The 20,475-nt window shown below is 37.9% G+C and overlaps 2 protein-coding genes across 10 annotated transcripts in view; one reads left to right on the forward strand and one right to left on the reverse strand.

Moving 5' to 3' along the window:
• The window catches only part of ITFG1 (integrin alpha FG-GAP repeat containing 1), a 72,250-nt gene extending 68,835 nt beyond the window's left edge, over positions 1-3,415 (reverse strand). The window contains exon 1 of the mRNA XM_064671131.1: positions 3,171-3,415. Within this exon, the coding sequence (XP_064527201.1) occupies positions 3,171-3,378 (208 nt within the window). The 5' untranslated portion in view covers positions 3,379-3,415. The remainder of the gene's footprint in view (positions 1-3,170) is intronic.
• Positions 3,416-3,431: 16 nt separating this feature from the next.
• The window catches only part of PHKB (phosphorylase kinase regulatory subunit beta), a 68,267-nt gene continuing 51,223 nt past the window's right edge, over positions 3,432-20,475 (forward strand). For 2 of the 9 annotated variants that reach the window (XM_064671123.1, XM_064671124.1), the window contains exons 1-8: positions 3,497-3,635; positions 6,010-6,104; positions 10,276-10,293; positions 12,422-12,511; positions 14,493-14,631; positions 15,283-15,382; positions 16,920-17,027; positions 18,982-19,062. In XM_064671123.1, the coding sequence (XP_064527193.1) occupies positions 6,050-6,104; positions 10,276-10,293; positions 12,422-12,511; positions 14,493-14,631; positions 15,283-15,382; positions 16,920-17,027; positions 18,982-19,062 (591 nt within the window). In that variant the 5' untranslated portion in view covers positions 3,497-3,635; positions 6,010-6,049. Of the gene's footprint in view, positions 3,636-5,991; positions 6,105-10,275; positions 10,294-11,652; positions 11,804-12,421; positions 12,512-14,492; positions 14,632-15,282; positions 15,383-16,919; positions 17,028-18,981; positions 19,063-20,475 lie in introns of those variants that run through there. The other 7 variants (XM_064671127.1, XM_064671128.1, XM_064671125.1 and 4 more) reach the window with 6 other exon arrangements.

A 20,475-nucleotide genomic window follows, 5' to 3' on the forward strand; every position in this document is an offset into this window, starting at 1 on the left:
AGAACCTTCTGTAGTGATGAAACCCCTTCTTAAGGGGTTTAGTGTTAGAACTTTCTCTCTGCTATTGCTATCACATTGCTTAAAATAAAACTTCCTGTAATGAGTTAAGAAACACTACATGTGGAAAAGTAATAGGCACCAGCTCCACACAAATAATTAAAGCTTTAAAGCTACTTTTAATACTTTCTCTGATGTAGCAGGATCTGATACTGCTTTCCCAAGTCAGCTGCCAAAAGCACTTTCAGTGAAACTCAGAAGCTACTTGGTTCCCTGCAGCATTTCCTCATTTAGAGTCAACAATACAAGCAATTATCATTTCAATATTCCTGGAAGATCTAAATAAAAGTCCATATTTTATGTTGCAGAAATAACTGAAATTGGGGGAAGAAAAAGAAGAATTTTAAACTGAACGATGAAATAAAATTTTTCAGTCAGTAAACCGCACTACAAATGCTTTTACTTCTGCAACTAAAACAATAGTTCATAGTAAAACAATTGTATTTTTTCTTTCTTCTCTTCACACCTGTAGCATCCCAACTGCAAGAACTGGGTTGCCAATAAAAAATAATTCTATGGCTCCAAACTTGAGCTACCACAGCATTTTTCGAGAGCATCGTTCTCTGGCAAAGTTCACAGCTGTGAAATAGGAGAATACAAGCTACCTCACTCTGAAAGAAAAAAGGTAACTGCCATAAACCTAGTCAGGAGAAGAAGAATACACCAACAAATGAGTAAATGAAAACAAACCCATTCAGAAAGGACGGGGGGGACCAGCACAGTCCCATCTGGCAAGTTAGTGATGCCCGAGCTGCACTACCCTCCCAGCTGAGTGAGGGAGTTGGCACACAGCCAAGCCTGCTGGCTGCTCAGCCTTGGATAATAAACCTGTGGGCTGGCTGCTAAAACTTGTAATTCCCATTTCACACCACAGACTCTCACCTGCCTTTTTATCATCTATTTGGTAAAGTAATGATGACGATGGAGAAGCAAATGTGTTTTTACACATACCAGGTTCCAAGTCATTTGTACCACTGAGAAATGAGATTCTGTGATCACTAAAGATAGATTTATGAAAGTTTCAGCACAATGCTCATCAAGAGCCAAAACAAACTAACTACTGGAAATCATTAGCTGAACAGAAAACGGAATCACTGTAGCACTACATCAACCCACGGTGCACACATCCTAGATGCCGTTTGCAGTTCTCTATTCTTTCTGAGATGAGAGGACAAGAAGAAAGGAAAAAAGTACATTAGAGGGTGTGAAAAACAAGAATAGTTTCAATACAAAAGGCAATTACAGAGATTAGAGGTCTTCAGGCTGAATATCTCTGTGAGAATACCACAGAAGTTTTCAAAATTCCCTAATGAAATGCAGGAGGTGAATAAGGGAATGATCACTCATTCCCTGTACTACTAGAAGAGGCATCAAACATAACTAGAATGTGGTAGGCTGAACAAGTGAACAGCATGAGCTTCCCCACTTATCCTTGTTTCATGCATAGCCTTATAAAACAGGTAAGCATATGCACAATTCCATTTATTTGTATATTTCTAGTTTCAAAAAGTGACTAAAACCCGTGTTTGCTGGTAACTTTAATTGGTCTTGCAGTGAGATACTTCTGGATTTAGATTACTTCTTATGTTCAGTAAGTTTGCCCTCCCTTACAAAGCTGTGAGTACCACCTGATTTTCATTTATGTATCTTAGCATATGGAACATTACTCTCCTTCAGCTGAAGTAATGCAAGGTCAGAACAGTAACATATATCCAGAAAAAAGGCTCAAGATATCATCCCTATTTCCTTATTAAGGGTCACGATTATTAGGACTGGGCTGCTTTACCACACCCCTGTTCCTCAAAGTCCAGTATTATCTCCAACGCTCATTTCCTCACACTATTTACAACTGGCTGCTGTTTATTCTACTATTTAGAATCCTACTGTTTAGAACTATTATCTTTTGTTTTTAAGGTATTCTGTAAATTTTCCAATTTACTTTTTGTCAAGACTTAAATTATGAAAAATAATTTTTTCAAGTAGGTTATTTCAGGCTGACTTTTACAGTAAGTGTCACATAGGAAAGTGATCTAGCAAGTGCTGCTGTGCAGACACAAAGAAACCATGAATCTTATTTCTAAAACTTATAACTATTCACATTTTTATATGCATCCATCTGAAAGATAAGAAAGTAAAAATTAAATCTCCTATCACGGACATTTTTTTCAGTAGATGAGTCAGTGGAGCATTTTCAGGGAGCCATACACTTCAATAACTCCACTAGATGGGAAAGTCACTCATGCTTTACCAAAGCTACTTAGAGAAATATTTCTGATATTGAAGGAATAAAAAAGGTGAATCAGAGAATAAATTTAGTATCTTAACTTGTTGCTTCAAGCAAGTAAGATAATCCAAGACTAATGTCTGCAAATAACAGTGACCACTGAAAATAAGCTCTGATTCGGGGTCTCACCGTACGTGAAGCCTAAACAGAAACTCATGGCAGGTGACTTGTGGCTGTGCAGAACAAATTTCTCTACCCTGCCACTTTAACATGATGTTCAAGGTAGGATAACGTGCAATTTATCCTCCTCACATCTGCGAAATGTTGCTCTGTGTTTCCCAAAATATTATGAAAGTAGGAGTGAAAAACCAATTTGTGACCATGCTAGAGGAGAAAATATATAAATTATTTCAGAACCATAAATTCAACTTTAAAGAAAAGTATGTCTTGCTCTATACGAACCCATATTTTAGGGCAATTTGAAAACACCTTTTTTTCCGCACAGGAATTATGTCAGGAGCAAAGCAAACGTCAACTTCATCGTGCAAACACCGGTGCGACGGCCCTCGGCAACACAGCGAGCAGCCCCCGGCACCCAGGCCGTGCTGCGGGAGAGAACGAGCAGCCCGTGACCCACAGACCCCGCGGGACCGCAGGGGTCACCGAGCCCATCTCCCTGCTCCTCGCGGGACAGCTCCCCCCGGGAAAGCCTCTCCGTACCCGCCAGGAACCGAGACCGCCGCTGTCACACAGGCACCCGGTGCCTCTCCCCGAGCTACCGGGGGGCCGATGCGGGAGGGCGGCGGCATCGCGGGGCTGCCCGGGAGGGGACGAGGAGCGCTCCGGACACCGGCAGGGACCGCGGGCGGTCCCGGCCCCGCGCACTCACCGCCGCGCAGCACGAACAGGTCCGTCTGCTTGTCCGAGTTGAAGTCTCCGAAGGCCGCCAGCGTTCCGTGGGCCTCGGGCCCGAAGAGCTGCGCCGTGACATTCTGCAGGGCGCGGGCGGGCCCCGCCAGGGCCAGCAGGGCCAGCGCCGGGACCACCACGGGGACCAGCAGAGGGGCCAGCGGCGGGCACGGCCCGCGGGCCACCATCACGCTCGGCCTCGCCCCGCCCGCGCTCTGACGGCGGCGGGGGCGGGCCCGGCCCTCCGGCCCGCGGTTTGCGGCAGCGCCGGCGGAGCCTGCGCGAGCCGCTTTACGGCGCGATCCAGGGGCGATCCAGGGAAATCCCGCCCGGCCGTCCCGGACCGACCGTCGGGACCTCGCCGGGATGGCGGCGGCAGCGGCTTCTCACATGGCCGATGTGAGCTGGAAGATGCTGGAGCTGCGCGCCCGCTCCAAGCGCTCAGGTCTGACCTCTTGGCTCGCCCGGGAGGAGCTGCGCGGGTCCCGCTCGCTCCCGTCGCTCAGCACCCCACTCCTGCCCCCGCTCTCGGCCCATCCCGGGTTGTATTTGCCCTTCCCGGCCCGTCCCGGGCTGTTTGCCCCTCCCGGCTGTGAGAGGGGCACCTGGAACCCCCAGGTGTTCCCGGGACCCACAGCCCGTGTCCTTGGCGGGGCACAGCCCCGGGTACTGCTCAGGTGTCACTCGCCCCCACGGCTGCACGGGCAGCTGCTCGGGGGAGTGTTTATTACTGCAGTTGTATAAAGCCGTCGAACAGATGAAGTGTTTAGGCAAAAAAAAAAAAGTACTAGTTTTTGCCAGGTTTCCCTTGGATAAAGGTAACTTTTTTATGGCTTGAGGATTTCTTGTTCTGAACTTGGGCTACGTGGCAGCTCCATTCTGACCTAAATGAAAGGGCAATGTTTACCGAGTTGGCTTGAATTTCCAAAGTTCAAAAAAATCGGTTTTTAAATTACTTTTTCGAAATAAAAAGTCTTAGTAGGGCTTTAATTGTTCTAATGGAAACAGTTTTCCAGAAGAACCCTGGGGGGTTTATTTATATACCATACATGCTTGTAAAACTCAATTATTTACTTACCTGCGTGTTTGGTTGTTTTTGTTGTGTTAATGACTGATCAGATAGTGCGAAAAGAAAATGAGGCTTTTTGGGGTCTCTAAAGGATTGTTTAAAGACTGGTCTGATTCACTTGGCCTTAAAAGTTCAATGTATGTATAGTATTGATTTGCAAGTTCCATGATTAAGGCGGTCCACTAAAAGAGTTGTTACATTGTGGCCGATTATGATTATTAACAGAGTGCTGTTATCTGAAAGCTGATTGACAAATGGAGCCATAGAACTTTACAAAATCAAGTCTGGAACCTGCATGTCTGGAGTGTGTGAATCCCGAGCCCCACAGCAGCACACGAACTTTGGGGTTCCCCCTGCAGGCTCAGGCCCTGTGGCTGCAGAAAGCATTTGGGTGGTTTTAAATGCTTGAGTCTTAATTGCTGCTGCAGCGACTTTGTTGTTAAATGTATAAAAAAGTGGCTTCTGTGCAGTGATTATTGTCATTCCTTCTTTCCCTGTTCATAGAAATTTGTCTAGAGATTTGTTCACAGAGTTTTATATAATAACTGAAGAAACTTAGTCAAGAAATAAACATTTTTTTAGTTGAAAAGTTTTTCTAATAATAGAGTTGATTTAAAAATCAAATTTTATATATAATCTTTCAGGTAACGTTCATATCTAAAACTAAAAATCATGTTCTTGTTTTTCAAGTTTACTGCTGTATCTTTATAAGTATGTTGAAATTTATGTAAACTTCAGAGCTCTTCTATTTCCTTTCTGGCCCTGTCAGAAGGAGTCATAGTTGGGATAATCATAGAAAATGACTGAAACTCCCCCAGTTATCTGGTTTGGCTGAGGCCTGTGCTGGAGAGTCCCAGCTCACAAACAGCACTGTTTTGTTTGGCGTTATTATTTTCCAAGTATGATGCTTGGATAAGATATAGTAAAGGTGGAGTACCTGAACTGCACGAATGACTCATGTTTTATAGCCAACAACAGTGTATCATTTAAGACCCAATCCTGTAGGAGGTAATCCATATCTTCATGTTTATGTATATTAAATTATGAATTACGTTTTTGCCAGTAAAGCCAAATTTTGAGAATTTTTTATTTTTCTTCCTTGAACAATAAAATACTGTTTCATTTGTTAGCAACAAATTATTAGGATCCTCTGATTAGGACTAGATTATAAAGATATTCAGCAGTTGACCGGTCTGAACCCCCTGAAATTTTAGTTACTTTACAAACACTGTTTTCTTTTTGTACATTCCAAAGTGGAAGATGTTTTACTTTAAATAACTTAGATATTAAGTGCCATAAGTAATATATATGATTGCAAGAAACATCCTGGTGTAGATTTCACATGGGATAAAAGCAGCACTATGCACAAGCAGAGCTTTAGCTCTCTGCACTCACTATTACTTAACACTTTTGTATGCACCAGTTAAATCATTGGTTTTGTTTAATCTTGAAATAGATTTCATTCATCACCTCTTGATGTTAGTAGTGAATTTCCTATTAAATAACAAACCTAATGACAAATATCCAAAAGATGCACTTTTTGTAGACTGTGTCCTTTTACTCAAATAAGTTTTGTGGAAGCAAAAGCATAATAAAACCAAGAGGTCAGTGTAGAAGAAGGAAACATAAGATGAAATGAAACTTTGTGCTGTGCACTCTGTCATGTTAATAACTCCACTAACATTGCTTTCACTTAATTTAATGCTGGTTACCTTTAACATTTACTAAACAGTTTTGAAAATTACTGTAGCTTAGCCTGAGACGTTTGTGATTAGCTGCACCACTTTGAAATGGCCAATTTGGATGATGACAGAGCCTTCTCTGCGCATGCTTTTTTAAACTTTGGTAAGTGTGCAGTTCTGTGTTTTGTTTTTGTTTGTGGCTATTTAATTCAACAAAAAATAATTGTGTGTGTTGTGTTTCGTGCAATGTTTTATGCTAGCAGATTTTTAGCACTGTACAGTAGAACTTAAAAATTTGAACTCTTTCAGTGAAAATTTCTGAAAATTGGAATCTACTTAGGTTGAAATCTACTATCAAATCTTCCTGTTTTGTGTTCCTGTCAGTATCTCTGTGTAATAATCTCTGAACTGAAATTTCTCTTTTAAGATGATGGTCATGTGAAAGATGCCCTAAGAATGGTGTTTAGAATTGGGTTCTAAAAAAACCCAATGTGACTAGTTTAGAGCTAAGCAATAAGATTTCCAGTAAGTCAGTAATTGTTACAAATCTTGACTTTTGAAATTAAGTGGAAGCAAAACAAAGCCCCCTGGCACAGCTTCTCCTCAGGTACAGCAGAAACTACAATCACAGGGCAGTTGTCAAGGCCATTACTCTGTATTTTGAAAGGAGTTTGACAGGGGACAGATGTATCCATATGTTAAACTAGTTGATATGAGAAGGCTGTACAGGACTCTTGTGCAGTCCTTGTTGAAATACAGAAGCAGTTCAAGTGCTAGTGAGGGTAACCAGGAAAGGGGATTTCAGCTCTCTTGCCACACTGAATCACTCAAACTTCCTTGCCCTGCCTGTGCCATTTCTGTTTCTCCTCTCTTAACCTCAAAGAACATGTCAAGTGTTGGCATTGTAATAAAAATAATTACTCTTTCCTAATTATTGTATTGACACTTGATGTTTCTGTTGTTATGATGCAAAATAAACATTTTTAGTAGTTTTTAGAGCTATTGTTTTGAGTTCTCAGAAATGGCAGTGCCTGCCTTGAATATCTTGAATGGTTTCCTGCCTTGCTTGTAGCATTTACAAGGCTTGTGTAGTAGACTTTAGCATTTTGGTGATATGAAGCTCCTGTGTACTGGCACAATGGTCAGTATTTTACTTCTGGTGTTCAGTAGCTTCTGTGTGTTGTTAGTTACTGTAAATCCTGAAATCAGTAATTTCCATTAAGTATAATATGCTGTAGAGAGAAATAACTTCAGATGATTAGGAAATAGAGAAGGGACAAAATAAATTGGTGCATATTTTTTTTCTTTTTCCTCTCTAGTGACCAGTGACAGGACCCACGGGAATGTGTCAGGGGAGGTTTGGTTGGATCTCAGGAAAAGGTTCTTCCCCCAGAGGGTGGTCGAGCACTGACCAGGCTCCCCAGGGCAGTGGTCATGGCCCCAAGGCTGCCAGAGCTCAAGGAGCATTTGGGCAATGCTCTCAGGACAGGGTGGGATTGCTGGGGTGTCCTGTGCAGGGCCAGGAGCTGGACTTCAGTGATCCTTGTGGGTCCCCTGCAAGTCAGGATATTCTCTGATTCTATGAAATACTAATTGAATTACATGTACAGTCTAACACATGATTTTTTTTTTGGATAAATGATAGTTTAAAAGCTTTGTCACTTCAATGCTATTTAAATGCTATTACAAGCTTTTACTCATTTTTGCCTGTATTGTTATCATCAGTCAACCTAGGTAGCAATTTCTACCTTGTGCTTACTCCTACTGTCTATTCAGGTAGAAGAATTCTTTGATACATTTTGCATCTTCCTCTCCAAGCCCTTCTCCTTGTGTTTCCTTACCCTGTTTTCATTGGATTGTAGAACAGTTCAGTTTGGAAGGGTTGTCAGGATGTCATCTACTCCAGCCTCTTGCTCAAAGCAGGGTCAGCTATGAGATCATAGTTTCTCCTGTATGTAGTGATTAAAAATCCCTGTGTGATACCATTTCTTAAACTTTGTTGTGAGAAGAAATAAAATCCTCTGGTTCCAATGGCTTCTGTAATGTGAAGATTTATTGCCCATACTAATGTTGGGTAATGAGGGTTACAGTGATCAGAGATCCAGAACTTTTTACTGTCTCAAGTGTTGGATTACATCCAGAACTAGTGTCACATTAAAGGCTGTGGTCAGTTTAATTCTCATCAAATCTAGAAAGAAATCTTGTATTCTCAGGTTTTTTTCTTTTGGCCTGTCCTGATTTAATGATGCAAATTAACATTTTCTTTTATTCTTCTGGCATGTGAAATATTGGAAATAATGTTCTTGCCGTGTTGCTTCCATTTGTTTGTGATTAAACTTCAGGGCAGTGTTTGTTTGTTTTAATTCTGTACTTCGAAAAATTTGAATAAACTCTCCTTGTTGAAATATACATATCTTCATCCATAGGCTTGGTCCAGAATTCCATTCTTATGTTTCATTTTCTTTAGTATCCCCAATTACTGCCATTTTCAAGAATGTGTGGGTGTTCAAAGCTTCTGTGTATACAAATTTGGGAGCAGGGTTGTTTAAAAGCCGTGTTGGCCACAGCTTCTAAATCTAAACACCTAGACAGTTTAAAGCTCTTCCCTGGAGAGCAATTAATGCTAATCTCAAGTATAAATGGAATAAAAATGAGGTGGATGGGAAAATACTTTAACATCAGGATGACATAATATTTTCAGCCTCCAGAGGCTGTATATACATAGGTATTTACCCTGCTAATAGCCTACCTTGGAGAGCTTTCCTTAACTTCCTTCAGTTTTATATTCTACTTAGAAGAGATAATTAAATTGTAATTTTTTTTCCCCTGGAATTGTACATTTCAATTTCATCTACTGGATAAGGTTTTCTTATACTTTTGCTGCCTTAACTAAGTCAGAAATACCTTGTCTGTTTATTACTTTAGTTCTGCACTAGTATTTGATGTGTTTATTATCAGCTACTGGGCTGTTTGATATTTCGTCCTGTTCCCTAATACTTTGAAAGGAAGTTTCTGTCCTTTTTAGTAATTCTTCAACTTGAAGATTGGTGAAATCATATTACCCTGGAAACTCTAAATGGTAGGAAATAAAAGAGGATTAATTTTCATTCAGAATATGGATATAGGGTATTTAGTCAGTGCAGTATCTGAAGGCAGACAGGGATTTAATTGGACTTGCAATAAAGATTTTTAGTGTTCTCTTAGCAGGTGTGAAATATATTAGTGCAGGAAGCAACACTTTGATTTCCTATCAGGTTTTTCCCTGATTTTGAAGTAGGAACTGCCTTGCAGCAATCCACTTGTCGTGTAAGGAACTAATGGGCACACTCCATTCGTTGTGGAAGAAGAGCTGAACTCCCACATACCCCATTTAGATGTTGGCTGGGGTTGTTACACTGCTAGACAGCTGAGGAAATACTAAATCAACAAAATAGGTTTTTTGTTACTTCCTAGTATATGTACTTATTTACCTACAATAAAACCCACACTGTATGGTTACAATGAAGTGATTTATTTATGAAAAACAATATTTAAAGTTAATGTGCTCATTCTGTTTCTTCCCAATGCTAACACACAACCCCAGACCTCCAGGGTACTATTTGCATATGTCATTCTGTTATGTTTAGAGTGTTGCAGTCTTGCTTTTGTCATTTTTTTTTTCAGTTTGAAAACCTATTTTAAATATGTAATTGGAAATAGCTTTCTATGGCATGTTTTAGTCTTGCTGAAATGCAGTGTTAAATAGATTTGGGAAGACTGTAGATGGGCTTTTTTTAGCCGTCTTAAAAATAGCTTGGACTTTGTTATGGGCTCACTCCAAACCACAAGGAAGGAGCAACTCCATGTTTGCTGCTCCTTGCTTTTGATTAGGTTGTGATAGCAACGAAACATAATTTACCTCATGATTTCTCTAGGAGAATGCTGTAGACATCCAAGCAAAACATAAACTATATATAGGTGCTTATGGGGAATTAATGAAGAAGATGTGGAAAACTTTGATTTAAACAAGTTCTCCTACTTATAGTAGGAGTTATTTTAAGGAATACTTCCAAGGAATAAAACTAATTTTTTTGGTCAAATTTCTCGAACTATGAATTTATTTTACCTTTTTATTTCATCAGCAGTCTACTCTGGCTGTTTTAGTATATTTCTGTTAGTAAAGTTTCAAACATGTAAAATAATATAATTCATAGATGGTGGTGCTTTGACATTTTCATGCTCTTTTTTCTGTAAAATCTTCTTTCTGCTTAAAGTTGAAGTCTTTGAATGCTCTGAAATAGAAGAATATTCTTTTTGTTCTTGATAACATTATTTTGTTTCTCTGTTGGCCACAGAGGGTCACAGATTGTCTGGTAAGTATGTAAATTAGAACAGTTTTATTTTAGGAACTTTTGACTTGTGTATATGTGTGTGTGCTTGTGAATACTCAGCTGTGTTTCCTGGTGCAATACTGGGATTAGCAGTCTGCAAGTGAACATGGAAGGATGGTGTACTATGCATGTGTTACACAGTTAACAAATCTAAGAGAATCTTTATTTTGCCTTTGAAAATCTATTAAGTGAATATTTCTCATAAATTTGCTACTTTTTATGCAGTAAGTGACTTCCTGAAGATTTTTTTGTTTGTGTATTCTGTTCTACTTTCACTGAATTGCCTTATAAAATTACAGTTACACAGGTCACTGTATTATGTGCTTTTGCAAGATAACTGGATTAATAGTATAACACCATAAATTATGAATCTCCTCATGGGTATGGATTCATGGGCAAAAAGAAATAGAAAAATAAAATTGCTTTGAAAAATGGATTTAAACTGCTTCAGAATGTTGATTTTTTTTTTTTTAGTTGTTTTTAGCAGTAGATATGAAAGATGTGATATATTAGAAGTTTTTCTTTTCCATTACTGAACAATTTAATTTTTTTTTACTTTGTTCCTTTAGGCAGCTTTAATAAACTGGGCTTTCTGTTCTTCCCTCTCAGACCCTTCCCCACATGGATGTGTTGTTTGTAACTCTCCCAGTGAGGAAGGGAAAGGCTGTAGGGGAAGCTCAGATGTGTTGGGAAGCATCACCAGAGCATCCATCCACAGCAGACCCACAGGAATCTGCTCAGAGAGGGGTGCATTTTTTTTAACTCCTAGGATTGCAAAGCAAAAGCAAATACTAAATTGGAGGTGAGGTTTGAGTTCCTGAGGGGCAAAAGACATTTTCTTGTCTCCCCTCCAAAGGACTTTATTCCTACAACTCCTGTCTCTGCACACATTCACAGAATCAATTAGGTTGAAAAAGACCTCTAAGATCATCAAGTCCAGCCTTTGACCAAACACCACCTTGTCCCTAGACCATGGCACTGAGTGCCACATCCAGTTGTTCCTTGAACACTTTTTCATTTCTTTTTCTTCATTTCATTTGGATGAGAGTCCTGAATATGGACAATCTCCTGTCTAATACTTGGGTATGTGCTGGGATTTCCAAAAAGCCAGTGTGAATAGAGCACTCAGCTGTGTCCTGCCAGAAATGCTTGGCTGGCTGGGCTTCCCTGGCACTGCATTCCCTGAGCTTTTCAGAAGGGCAGCATGCAGTCCGGAAAGGGAAAATTCTCATTCTTCCTCTTAGTACAGGGCTCTGTGGGAGACCTTCCATCCAGAACACTGAATAAAGCCCAAGTGATGATGGAGGGAGAGCAGTATGTTACTCTTAAATTAGAAGTTGGAAATGGTTCACCACAGTAATTTTTAATAGCTAGCTCATTTCAGATATCAGGAAAACTGACTTCTTGGGTGTAAATGGGGAAGCAATCAATATGTGGGACACTGAGAAGGAAAGAGGTGGATTTGATAGCATTGTATTTCTCTGCAATATAGGTAATTTGGGGACTTTATCTGTTGGATGGGCTGTTTAAGCATTGTTAGTACATTGGAACAAGCCAACTCTTTTTGCCATTCAAAATATAAGATCAGCTGGGATAATGTGGTGGTGGGTGCAAACGAGGTTGGATTAGGTAAAATGTTGATGGTCTTGTACATGTTCACTATTTTAGAGGGCAGGTAGGGAAATAATAGCTAAATTTAGTCTACTTTTGTTCCTCTTCCTTATGTTTATCTACATATTGTTAGGAATTTTGTCTGTAGTGTACTTAAGTTCTAAGCAAATGTTCCTCTAAAATTCTTAGCATTTAATAGCTATCTTTCGTAATTAACTATACATTTATGTGGCACTTGCTGTAGCTGAGTATCAACAGGGCATTAGAGATCCAGATGGAGGTCTGATTTGTGTAGACAGGTACTGTAGGAAAAAATGTGTATAGAAATCTATTCCCTGAGATTGTAGAGATAACTTTTTTTGTTTCCACTGAAATGTGATAAATTGTGCTTTTGGATAACATGCAGGAAAAATACCATGTTGTACTAATTCTTAACAATAGTAGAATTATGAAACTAAATCTGATCTTGATTGTGTTTTGTTTTTTCTTCTTCTTTTAGGTTCAATTTATGAGCCACTTAAAAGTATTAACCTTCTAAAGCCAGAGGGGGAAAGTCTATGGGATAAATTAAATCATTACTATAGAATTGGTAAGTTAATAGTAGTCCTACCATGAAAGATTTTCAGTGTAACTCACTAAAATATTTACAGTTGTGCTTATGAAAGTCATTAGCTTTGTCTTAAAATAATATCAGGAGTCCTTAATAAGGATTTTTATTTACTGAGAGGTAAAGGGATACAATTCCTCATGAGATTCCTGTGCTAATGTAATGTGTGTATCTTGGATATTTCATACACTGCTTGAAAAATCATGAGTGGCAAATAGTGTTCAAAATGATGGCATTTGTCAGATTGCAAATACATTCTGAGTTGCACGTGATGGCCTTGGATGGGGATGGACAAAGGTTATCTGCTGACAAGTGTTTGATGTTTGACCTACCCCAGACAGGAGTTAGAATTGATGTTTTCGTGGTAAATATCAGCGCTGTGTTATTCCTACTCAAGAATAGTTTCCTAAATTTCTGCTGGGAGTTTGAAAGGTGCAAAGACTGGAGGGCTGTGTTACACTTCTTGCTGAAAATCAAAATGTCTGTTGGAAATCCAGCTCAGCTGAAGACTGAATTTAGAATTATTCTGGATAAAAGGGTAGCTTAGTAATGCAGCATTAACCTGATACAGCTGAGGAAAAATTTAAATGGAAAAAAGCTTTTTGATAGTACTTACAACAATTTGGCAGGTGATCAGTAAGAAATTCTTTTTTGTTCTTAGTGGTGTTATAATGTGTTTTGTGCTGAAATTTTATTTGTTGGCTAACTTACTTTAAATCAACTTCAGTGTTTTTTCTTTTCATTATGAGGTTATTTTAAGCCAAAACTGTTAAAGAAGCAATGATTTGTTTTGATTGTTTGGGGTTTTAGGAGGTTTATGTTATAATGAAGTCCTGCCTGTATTCTAAAGTGAAGGTTTTTTTAATGGCTGTGCAATTGAGTATTTAAAATTTAAATTTTCCTCAGGCAAGAGTATAGAATAGTGGACAGTCTTGCCATCATTTTAAAAATGTGGGATGAGATTCCCTTCCTTTAGCCCAGTGTGAGTTGTACCCAGTCTATCCATACATGTGCTGCTTTTTGTAGGTGCATTGCTTTTAGCTTCCTTACAGAGATGACTGTTCGATTTGGCAGCAGCAAATGTGTGGTAGTGCTTGCTATTTATCTGTCAGGCACTTATGCTGCTGCCAGAGTAAAAAGTTACTATTGAATTTATACTTCATTTTAGAACAATTTTTTTTACAAGGTATCAAGGCACTAAAGCATATAATTCAAAAAGCCATAAAACATTGTAATTTTAATTTAGAATACTTAATTTCTAATACATACATAAAGAGGCTTTTTTAAAATAAATGCTTGATAATAATCTGGGAAAAACACCCCCTGCTTTCCTGTCTTATACTGGACAGATTATTGTTAGAAAGGTCATGTTTGAGGGCAGTAAGCCCAGTTGCAATCTTCTAGCATGCTGGTTATTGTATTAATTTAGGAAAACAATTCACAAAATGGAAAATATTAAAGTACAAAAAGAATCAAGGTAATATTTTTTTTTCTAAGTAAGTTTTGACAACCTGAAAATTTCTGTCTTGTTCTATTTTTATGTCAATACAATGATATGGCCTAAGTTAAAACTGTGATTTTTATGAATGTAAGGTTCTGGAGAGATAAAGTATCTAAATGATTAGGGAGGCAGTTGTCATACTGTAATCACTTTTTTCGTCTCTTTTCGTAAAGAGGAAATTACTGGGTTGTATTGTGGAGATTCTGTACAAAGTGGGTTGTGCTGGAACAGAGTCATGTAAATAGTCTTGAATACTGTTGAGTTTTTTTGTAAAAAGGTCTAATTTGACTGAAAAAACAACATGGCAAATTTTTTTGTGTTTCTCCTTCCCTTCCTTTCTCTTGTTTTATTTGTACATGCTCCAACAGGTTGTTCACACCTTGATTTATTCCTGAAAATCAGTTTAGAAACTGGAAGAAATATAAATGTTGTTACTAGCCTTTTTATTTTTCCTTTTTCCAGTTAAATCAACTTTGCTGCTCCATCAGAGCCCAACCACAGGTCTGTTTCCTACCAAGACCTATGTGGATAACCAAAAGGCAAAGGTACATGACAGTCTTTACTGTGCTGCCTGTGCCTGGGCATTGGCCCTTGCTTACAGGTGAGTCACCTCTCAACTCACACCTCTTACGTTCTTTCTGTTATTCAGTTCCCCAGGAAAGGTTTAAAAGATGAAGCTTTATCAAAAATAGATTCGTAAACCCATAGAGATGGTACGTTTCCGAATCTCAGTAAGAATATTTATGTAAGGACTAGGTTAAAAATGTCACTCTGCTTCTGGTAAGTAAACAGGTTTTTGTATGATGTAATTAGTACCAGTATTTGTAACAGAGACATTAATGCATGCTATTAAAAATAGGTTCTCTTGGCAAATTGTGCTCAAGGAATACTGCTAGTTTCAAATGTAGGAGAATTCAGAGCATTAGCAGGCTTGATGCAGGGATTAACAATCCATTTCCTTGCAAGAGACCGAATGTTATATCAATACGGATTTATTTTTCTTTTTAGATTTTGAAATAGGAATGTTTGTGTAAGTTGCAAGACAAACTGCAAAAAACCCCCTCATTTTATTATTATTATTATTATTTTTAATAAGGAAGGATGAATAGGGCAATAAATATCTTGATAGGGGTGAGGGCACCACTATGCAACAGCATTAGTTAAATACTTAATATTCCAAAACATTGATGTCTCCTTTTTTTCCCTGCTAATGCATTTCCAATTTGTTTTATGAGTTATCTCTCTTCCCCAGGCGTATTGATGATGACAAGGGGAGGACTCATGAGCTGGAGCATTCTGCTATAAAGTGCATGAGAGGAATTCTCTACTGCTACATGCGGCAGGCTGATAAGGTAAAACACTGGAGTGTGGACACGAGCACTGGCTTCATTCTGGGGGATTAATTAAACTGTGAAAAGTAACTTCTAAATAGAGATAAAATTCCAAAGGGGAAGGCAGTGCTACTGTGTGGCCCAGCTCAGAACAGCTGCTTCGTTGTTGTCAGGCCACAGCATTGTTTTAGGGTGTAGAAGGCACGAGTGTTTGGTGAAGTAAAATGCAGGGTGTACTTGAAACTTCTTGGGGTTCATTTTGCAGTTAGTTATCCTATTTAAATATTACTCCATTAGTAGGTGTGGGTGGTTTTATGTCATTTTAGTGATTAAATGGAAAGATGCAGAACTTCTTTTAGTTAAGGCTGGAGACTTTTCTTTGCACTGTTATCTTGGTTATTGTTTTTGTGGATGTTCTCCTTATCTAGGTGATCATTTTGATTATTTTGCTTGGTTTCTTTAGCAGCCACTTTCCAGTATTCTTTGACTTAATGATGTAAGTTGAGAAGGGCAACAGCCCAAAATGAATAAGGAAACAGTAATTTACTTATGTTGTAACACAGTTGATTTACTCAACCCATAGTCCTCTTGTGAGTATACTCTGAATATTCTTGAATATTCAGGGATTCTCCTTTTTAAAATTTAGATATGGTGAGTTCTTTTGCATAGTTGTTAGCAGTAATTCTAGAATTAGTTAAATATATATATTCCATATGATTTTGTTAAGTTTCATGTAACTGACTTTTAACTGTATTATTAGAAATAGTTTTCATGTAACCACATAGCCTTCATCACAGCTGAGCACACAAACTGAAATGAAAAGTTCATAGGCATGTGATACCAGTAACAATAATAATAAGCAAATCAGATGAGTTGCCAGTTGTATTTATGCTGACATATTTTTTCTTTTTTCATAGTCTGTTTCTTTGTGGTCTCAGATCTTTAAATAATCTTGACCTAAATTGATCTTGTTGCATTTGAGCTGTTGTTTTTCTCTTTGACATGCAGTTGTTAGTTTTTGAGGATGCTGAGTGCAGATAGAAATAATGAGTGTTAGATTAACACAGGTGTCATATTGCTGACATCCTGCTTGTCAGGTTTTGTCTTGTTTACTACAGATGCTTTTCTTTTCCCACAGTGTAGTAATAAACACTTTCTGGTGTCTAAAAGACATAAATCAAACTGGACTTTATTCTGAGAGACTGTGTATGTGCTGGCCTCATGTAGAAGGAAGATGGTTTTTAATAATAATAGGAATTATATATGCCCAAGACATGACTTGAACAGATGCTGCTGCTTGTGAGAAGAATTGCAGATGTTGTATTCTGTTGCTAATGAACATGTGACTTATGATCTGATGTGTATTTAATGTGTTCATGGAATAGACATGATAACTCTATAGATTCTGTTAAGTGTCAGGAACTCTTGTTTATAAGTTTTACTTAGTGGCCATATGGAGGAATTTTTTAATACCTGAAATATATAGTGAATTTGTGGTTGCCAATCATATTGACATTATTGACTTTGATTTTATGTTTTGCCTTTCATTGACCTTTAGGTTCAGAAATTTAAGCAAGACCCCAAACCATCTGCATGTCTGCATTCTGTGTTCAGTGCACACACTGGAGATGAGGTGTTGTCCCATGAGGAGTATGGGCACCTTCAGGTAACACATGCATACATATGTAAAAATTTGGCTGATTTTTAATAATGTTATTGCTGTCTCTATTCTTCCATAATGCAGCTGTCTCAGTTTGGTTAGACTTGTGCTAAATGTGCTGTATGTGGTAAAACTGAGGTTCCTTCTGCATCTTTTTGTGAAAGATAGACTATTTTCAAATAACTCAGTGATATGTTTTGGTCAGAAGGTACTGAAATAACTGTGGGATTGTAGAGGTAGATGGTTGGATGTTTACAAAGTTTCTTCTTTTGAGAGCAATAGAGGGCTGTCAATAAATACTCCTGGCAAAAAATTGTTGTAGTCAGTAAAGTGAAAGATTTAGTGTAATCTTACAGTGAACATGAGTGTTCCCAGCTTAATTTTCCATAAGTTTGAGAAATTTTCATTCATAGTAAAGATTTTAATGTACACTGACAACAGCTTTGTCTAGCTAGGAATTGTTCACTTCTTTGTGTAATGGTTCCTAGTCAGATTCATTGCCTAATTTGATGTTTTAGTCTTTCATTTTTCAAAGTTTTGATCTACTCCTTTCTTTTTTTCCCTCCCTCTCTTCTTCACTTTCAGACCCTTCTTTGCTTTCGTGACCTTATTTTGCATTCCTTAGTCTGCATAGTCTTTGGTTCAGAAATTGCTAGTGAAGTTTTCAGACCTGACAGTAGGTTGATAATTATTTAATTTCACGGTGACAACGTTACTTGAATAGTTTGTACAATAAACGTGTTGGATTCAGACAATGTGTGTTCTGAGAAAAATGCTTTATGCAGTTATCCTGAGTTAGCATTTTGGACTTCTTTGTGAAGCTCTCTGAAAATGCACATCTTTTATCTATAGGAGGAGACAATTTTGGGACCTGGGGAGCAGTATATGAGAGTTTAAAGTCTGGTTTTTGTGGCAGCTCAACCCTTCCCATAACATGAATGCACATTCGCTTCTGTCATCAGCACACATCAAAAAATAGAGGGTTTTCAGCTCTGTGGAGACAACAGGGTACAGAGTAACTTAGGGGACTCAGTTGGGAAAAACAGAATGTATTATGTAGCTCTTATTGCTGTACTTGGTGCTTTTCAGTTTGTATTAAGGAAGTGGAGACAGGGGTATTTAAATCTCCAAATTTAAATCCCCAAATTTTTAAAATTTGGACCTAATTTTTAATCTGCTATATTTCAGATAGGAATCCAGTTAAAAAACTGGATTAAAAGTTCTGGAGGGTTTCTCTAGATTTCATATACTGACATTGTGGGTTTTTACCTCATTGAAGCAAGTTGCTGTGAGAAACTTTTGGAGTTATGCAAATTCTCAGTTATAGTAGAATTCTGTAATAAAAAACCAATCCAGATGTTTCCTTTGATTAATCAATGAATTGGCATCATGATGCTCATCCATATAGCTGCTGAAGGTAATTACTGTTAATAATAAATGCTGTGTACAGCTACAAAAACGTAGTTTTTCACAAATCTAATCATATCTGAATGTTGTAATTAATACTCCTGTCAGCTGATAACACTAAAATTCCCACTAGGGATGAAGTGATTTGCTTTCTAGGTGTGCTGTATACTATTCAGTGTAATACTTGCCTTTTTGGTAATCTACTTGCTAAGAAATGGTTATATATGTAAACATGAAAGAGCTCGTGGCTACAGTGATTGCCTGTGGGTCAAAGCAGTGTGCTTTGATAGCATATTTTGACAGCATAGTTTGAAATAATTTAAAATATGATAATACATCAGAAGTTTTAGAGGACAATTCTTCTTTGTGGCATTTTTTCCTGTTGATTGTTTCCCCATCATTAGGTCTAGGATAATGTTTTTGAAGAAGCGAAACTGTGTTATAGTGAGACCAACCATCTTTGTTAGTGAATAATACCACATTTAATTTGTTTATCTGACTCCAATAAACATAAAGTTAATTATAGTTTCCTTTCTGTGTTTAATTACTTCAGATCAATGCCTTGTCATTATTTCTCCTCTATTTGGTTGAGATGATCTCTTCGGGGCTGCAGATTATCTACAACACAGACGAGGTACAAATCGATTTCCCATCCTAAAACACGTGCTTCAAGTTGTTTCTGTTCTTTCTTGGTTTTATTTAATTATCAACTGTAAAATAATTGTTCTGAAAATACACTGCAGGTACTATTTGCTTTTAGTGTAAGTCAGAAAAGATGAATTAATGGATAGTGCAATAAAGTAATAGCTGAAAAGGTGTTAAATATGTGAAGAGTAAATGTAACATGACATTGAAAACTTTTATAGTTCCCTGCTATTTCTGAAAGGTACAAGGTCAAGAATTAAAAGGTCTATTAGGACAGTTGACTTCTACTTATGTTGTTCTCAATTTTCGCATTATTTCAAACTGTCAGTACATCCTGTCCAGTGGAATTTCAATACAATAAATAATGGGGTTAATTTTCTGGAAAGCTGAAGGACTTTGTTCAAATACATATGAACCTGTGGGTGTTAAGAATTTTTGCTGTTTCTTCAATTGAAAAAAAAAACATTTTGTGTCATGGTGAGAGATGTTTGTAGAGATTGTTAACTCTTCTGTAAATAAGATAATAATAGCCACTCTGGCTGTGACTTGAGGACAAGTCATGTGAGGACAACCTGCTGTCCTGCTCTAAAATGAGGTTATGTTTTGATACAGAATGGAAAGCACAGATGTATGTGGTTTTTTTAAATTTTTTTTCTTCCAGTTTTCCTAAACTGGATTTGTCTAAATTTACTCTTTTCTATTTAATAATTGCTGCTGTATTGCCTTAAAAAGCTTAATTGCGCTTATAGTACTACCTTTAAAAAAAAAAAGGGAGAATTTTCCAGTAACAGTGTATTTGTATTATAGTTCTAAAACACGCATCTTCATTAATCTGTTTTTTTTTAGCTAATGAGAGAACTGAATGTTGCAATGTCTCCTTTCTTGCTTAGTTAGATCATATGATAGGTCTATCCTATTTTGTCTGAACTGCCTTTATGTCTGTGAGGAGGGAAATGTATATAATTAAGTATTTACTTAGCTTGATATATAATTTATATTATCCTCCAGATGTTTGTATTTAATTACAGATTCTGCAGAAAAAATGCATGTGTACAGACTCTCCAGTCAGTGGATATTCATTCCTTGTCAGGATATAGTTTTCTTTGCAACTGTACCCTATAAATCTCTGGACTATGGGGATTTATACAAGATTATTTTACCACAGACCCATATTTTCTGTTATTCTCTGTGTAGCTCCAACAGTTGCCTTTATTCTCAGATCTTATAACTCCACATAATGTCAGTATTTCCGAGTTTCCCTGTGTGTTTAGAGAATGTTCACATAGGGGCATTGTGGATGTGACAATCTGCTACCCAGACACCAAGCTGGAGATTTCTTCCCAATGATGCCATTACAGGGTGTATTTAGGCTCTTTTCTTCCATGGAGAACCAGTGCTTGCC

Source organism: Pseudopipra pipra, chromosome 14 (assembly GCF_036250125.1).
Source record: "Pseudopipra pipra isolate bDixPip1 chromosome 14, bDixPip1.hap1, whole genome shotgun sequence".
NCBI lineage: Eukaryota > Metazoa > Chordata > Aves > Passeriformes > Pipridae > Pseudopipra > Pseudopipra pipra.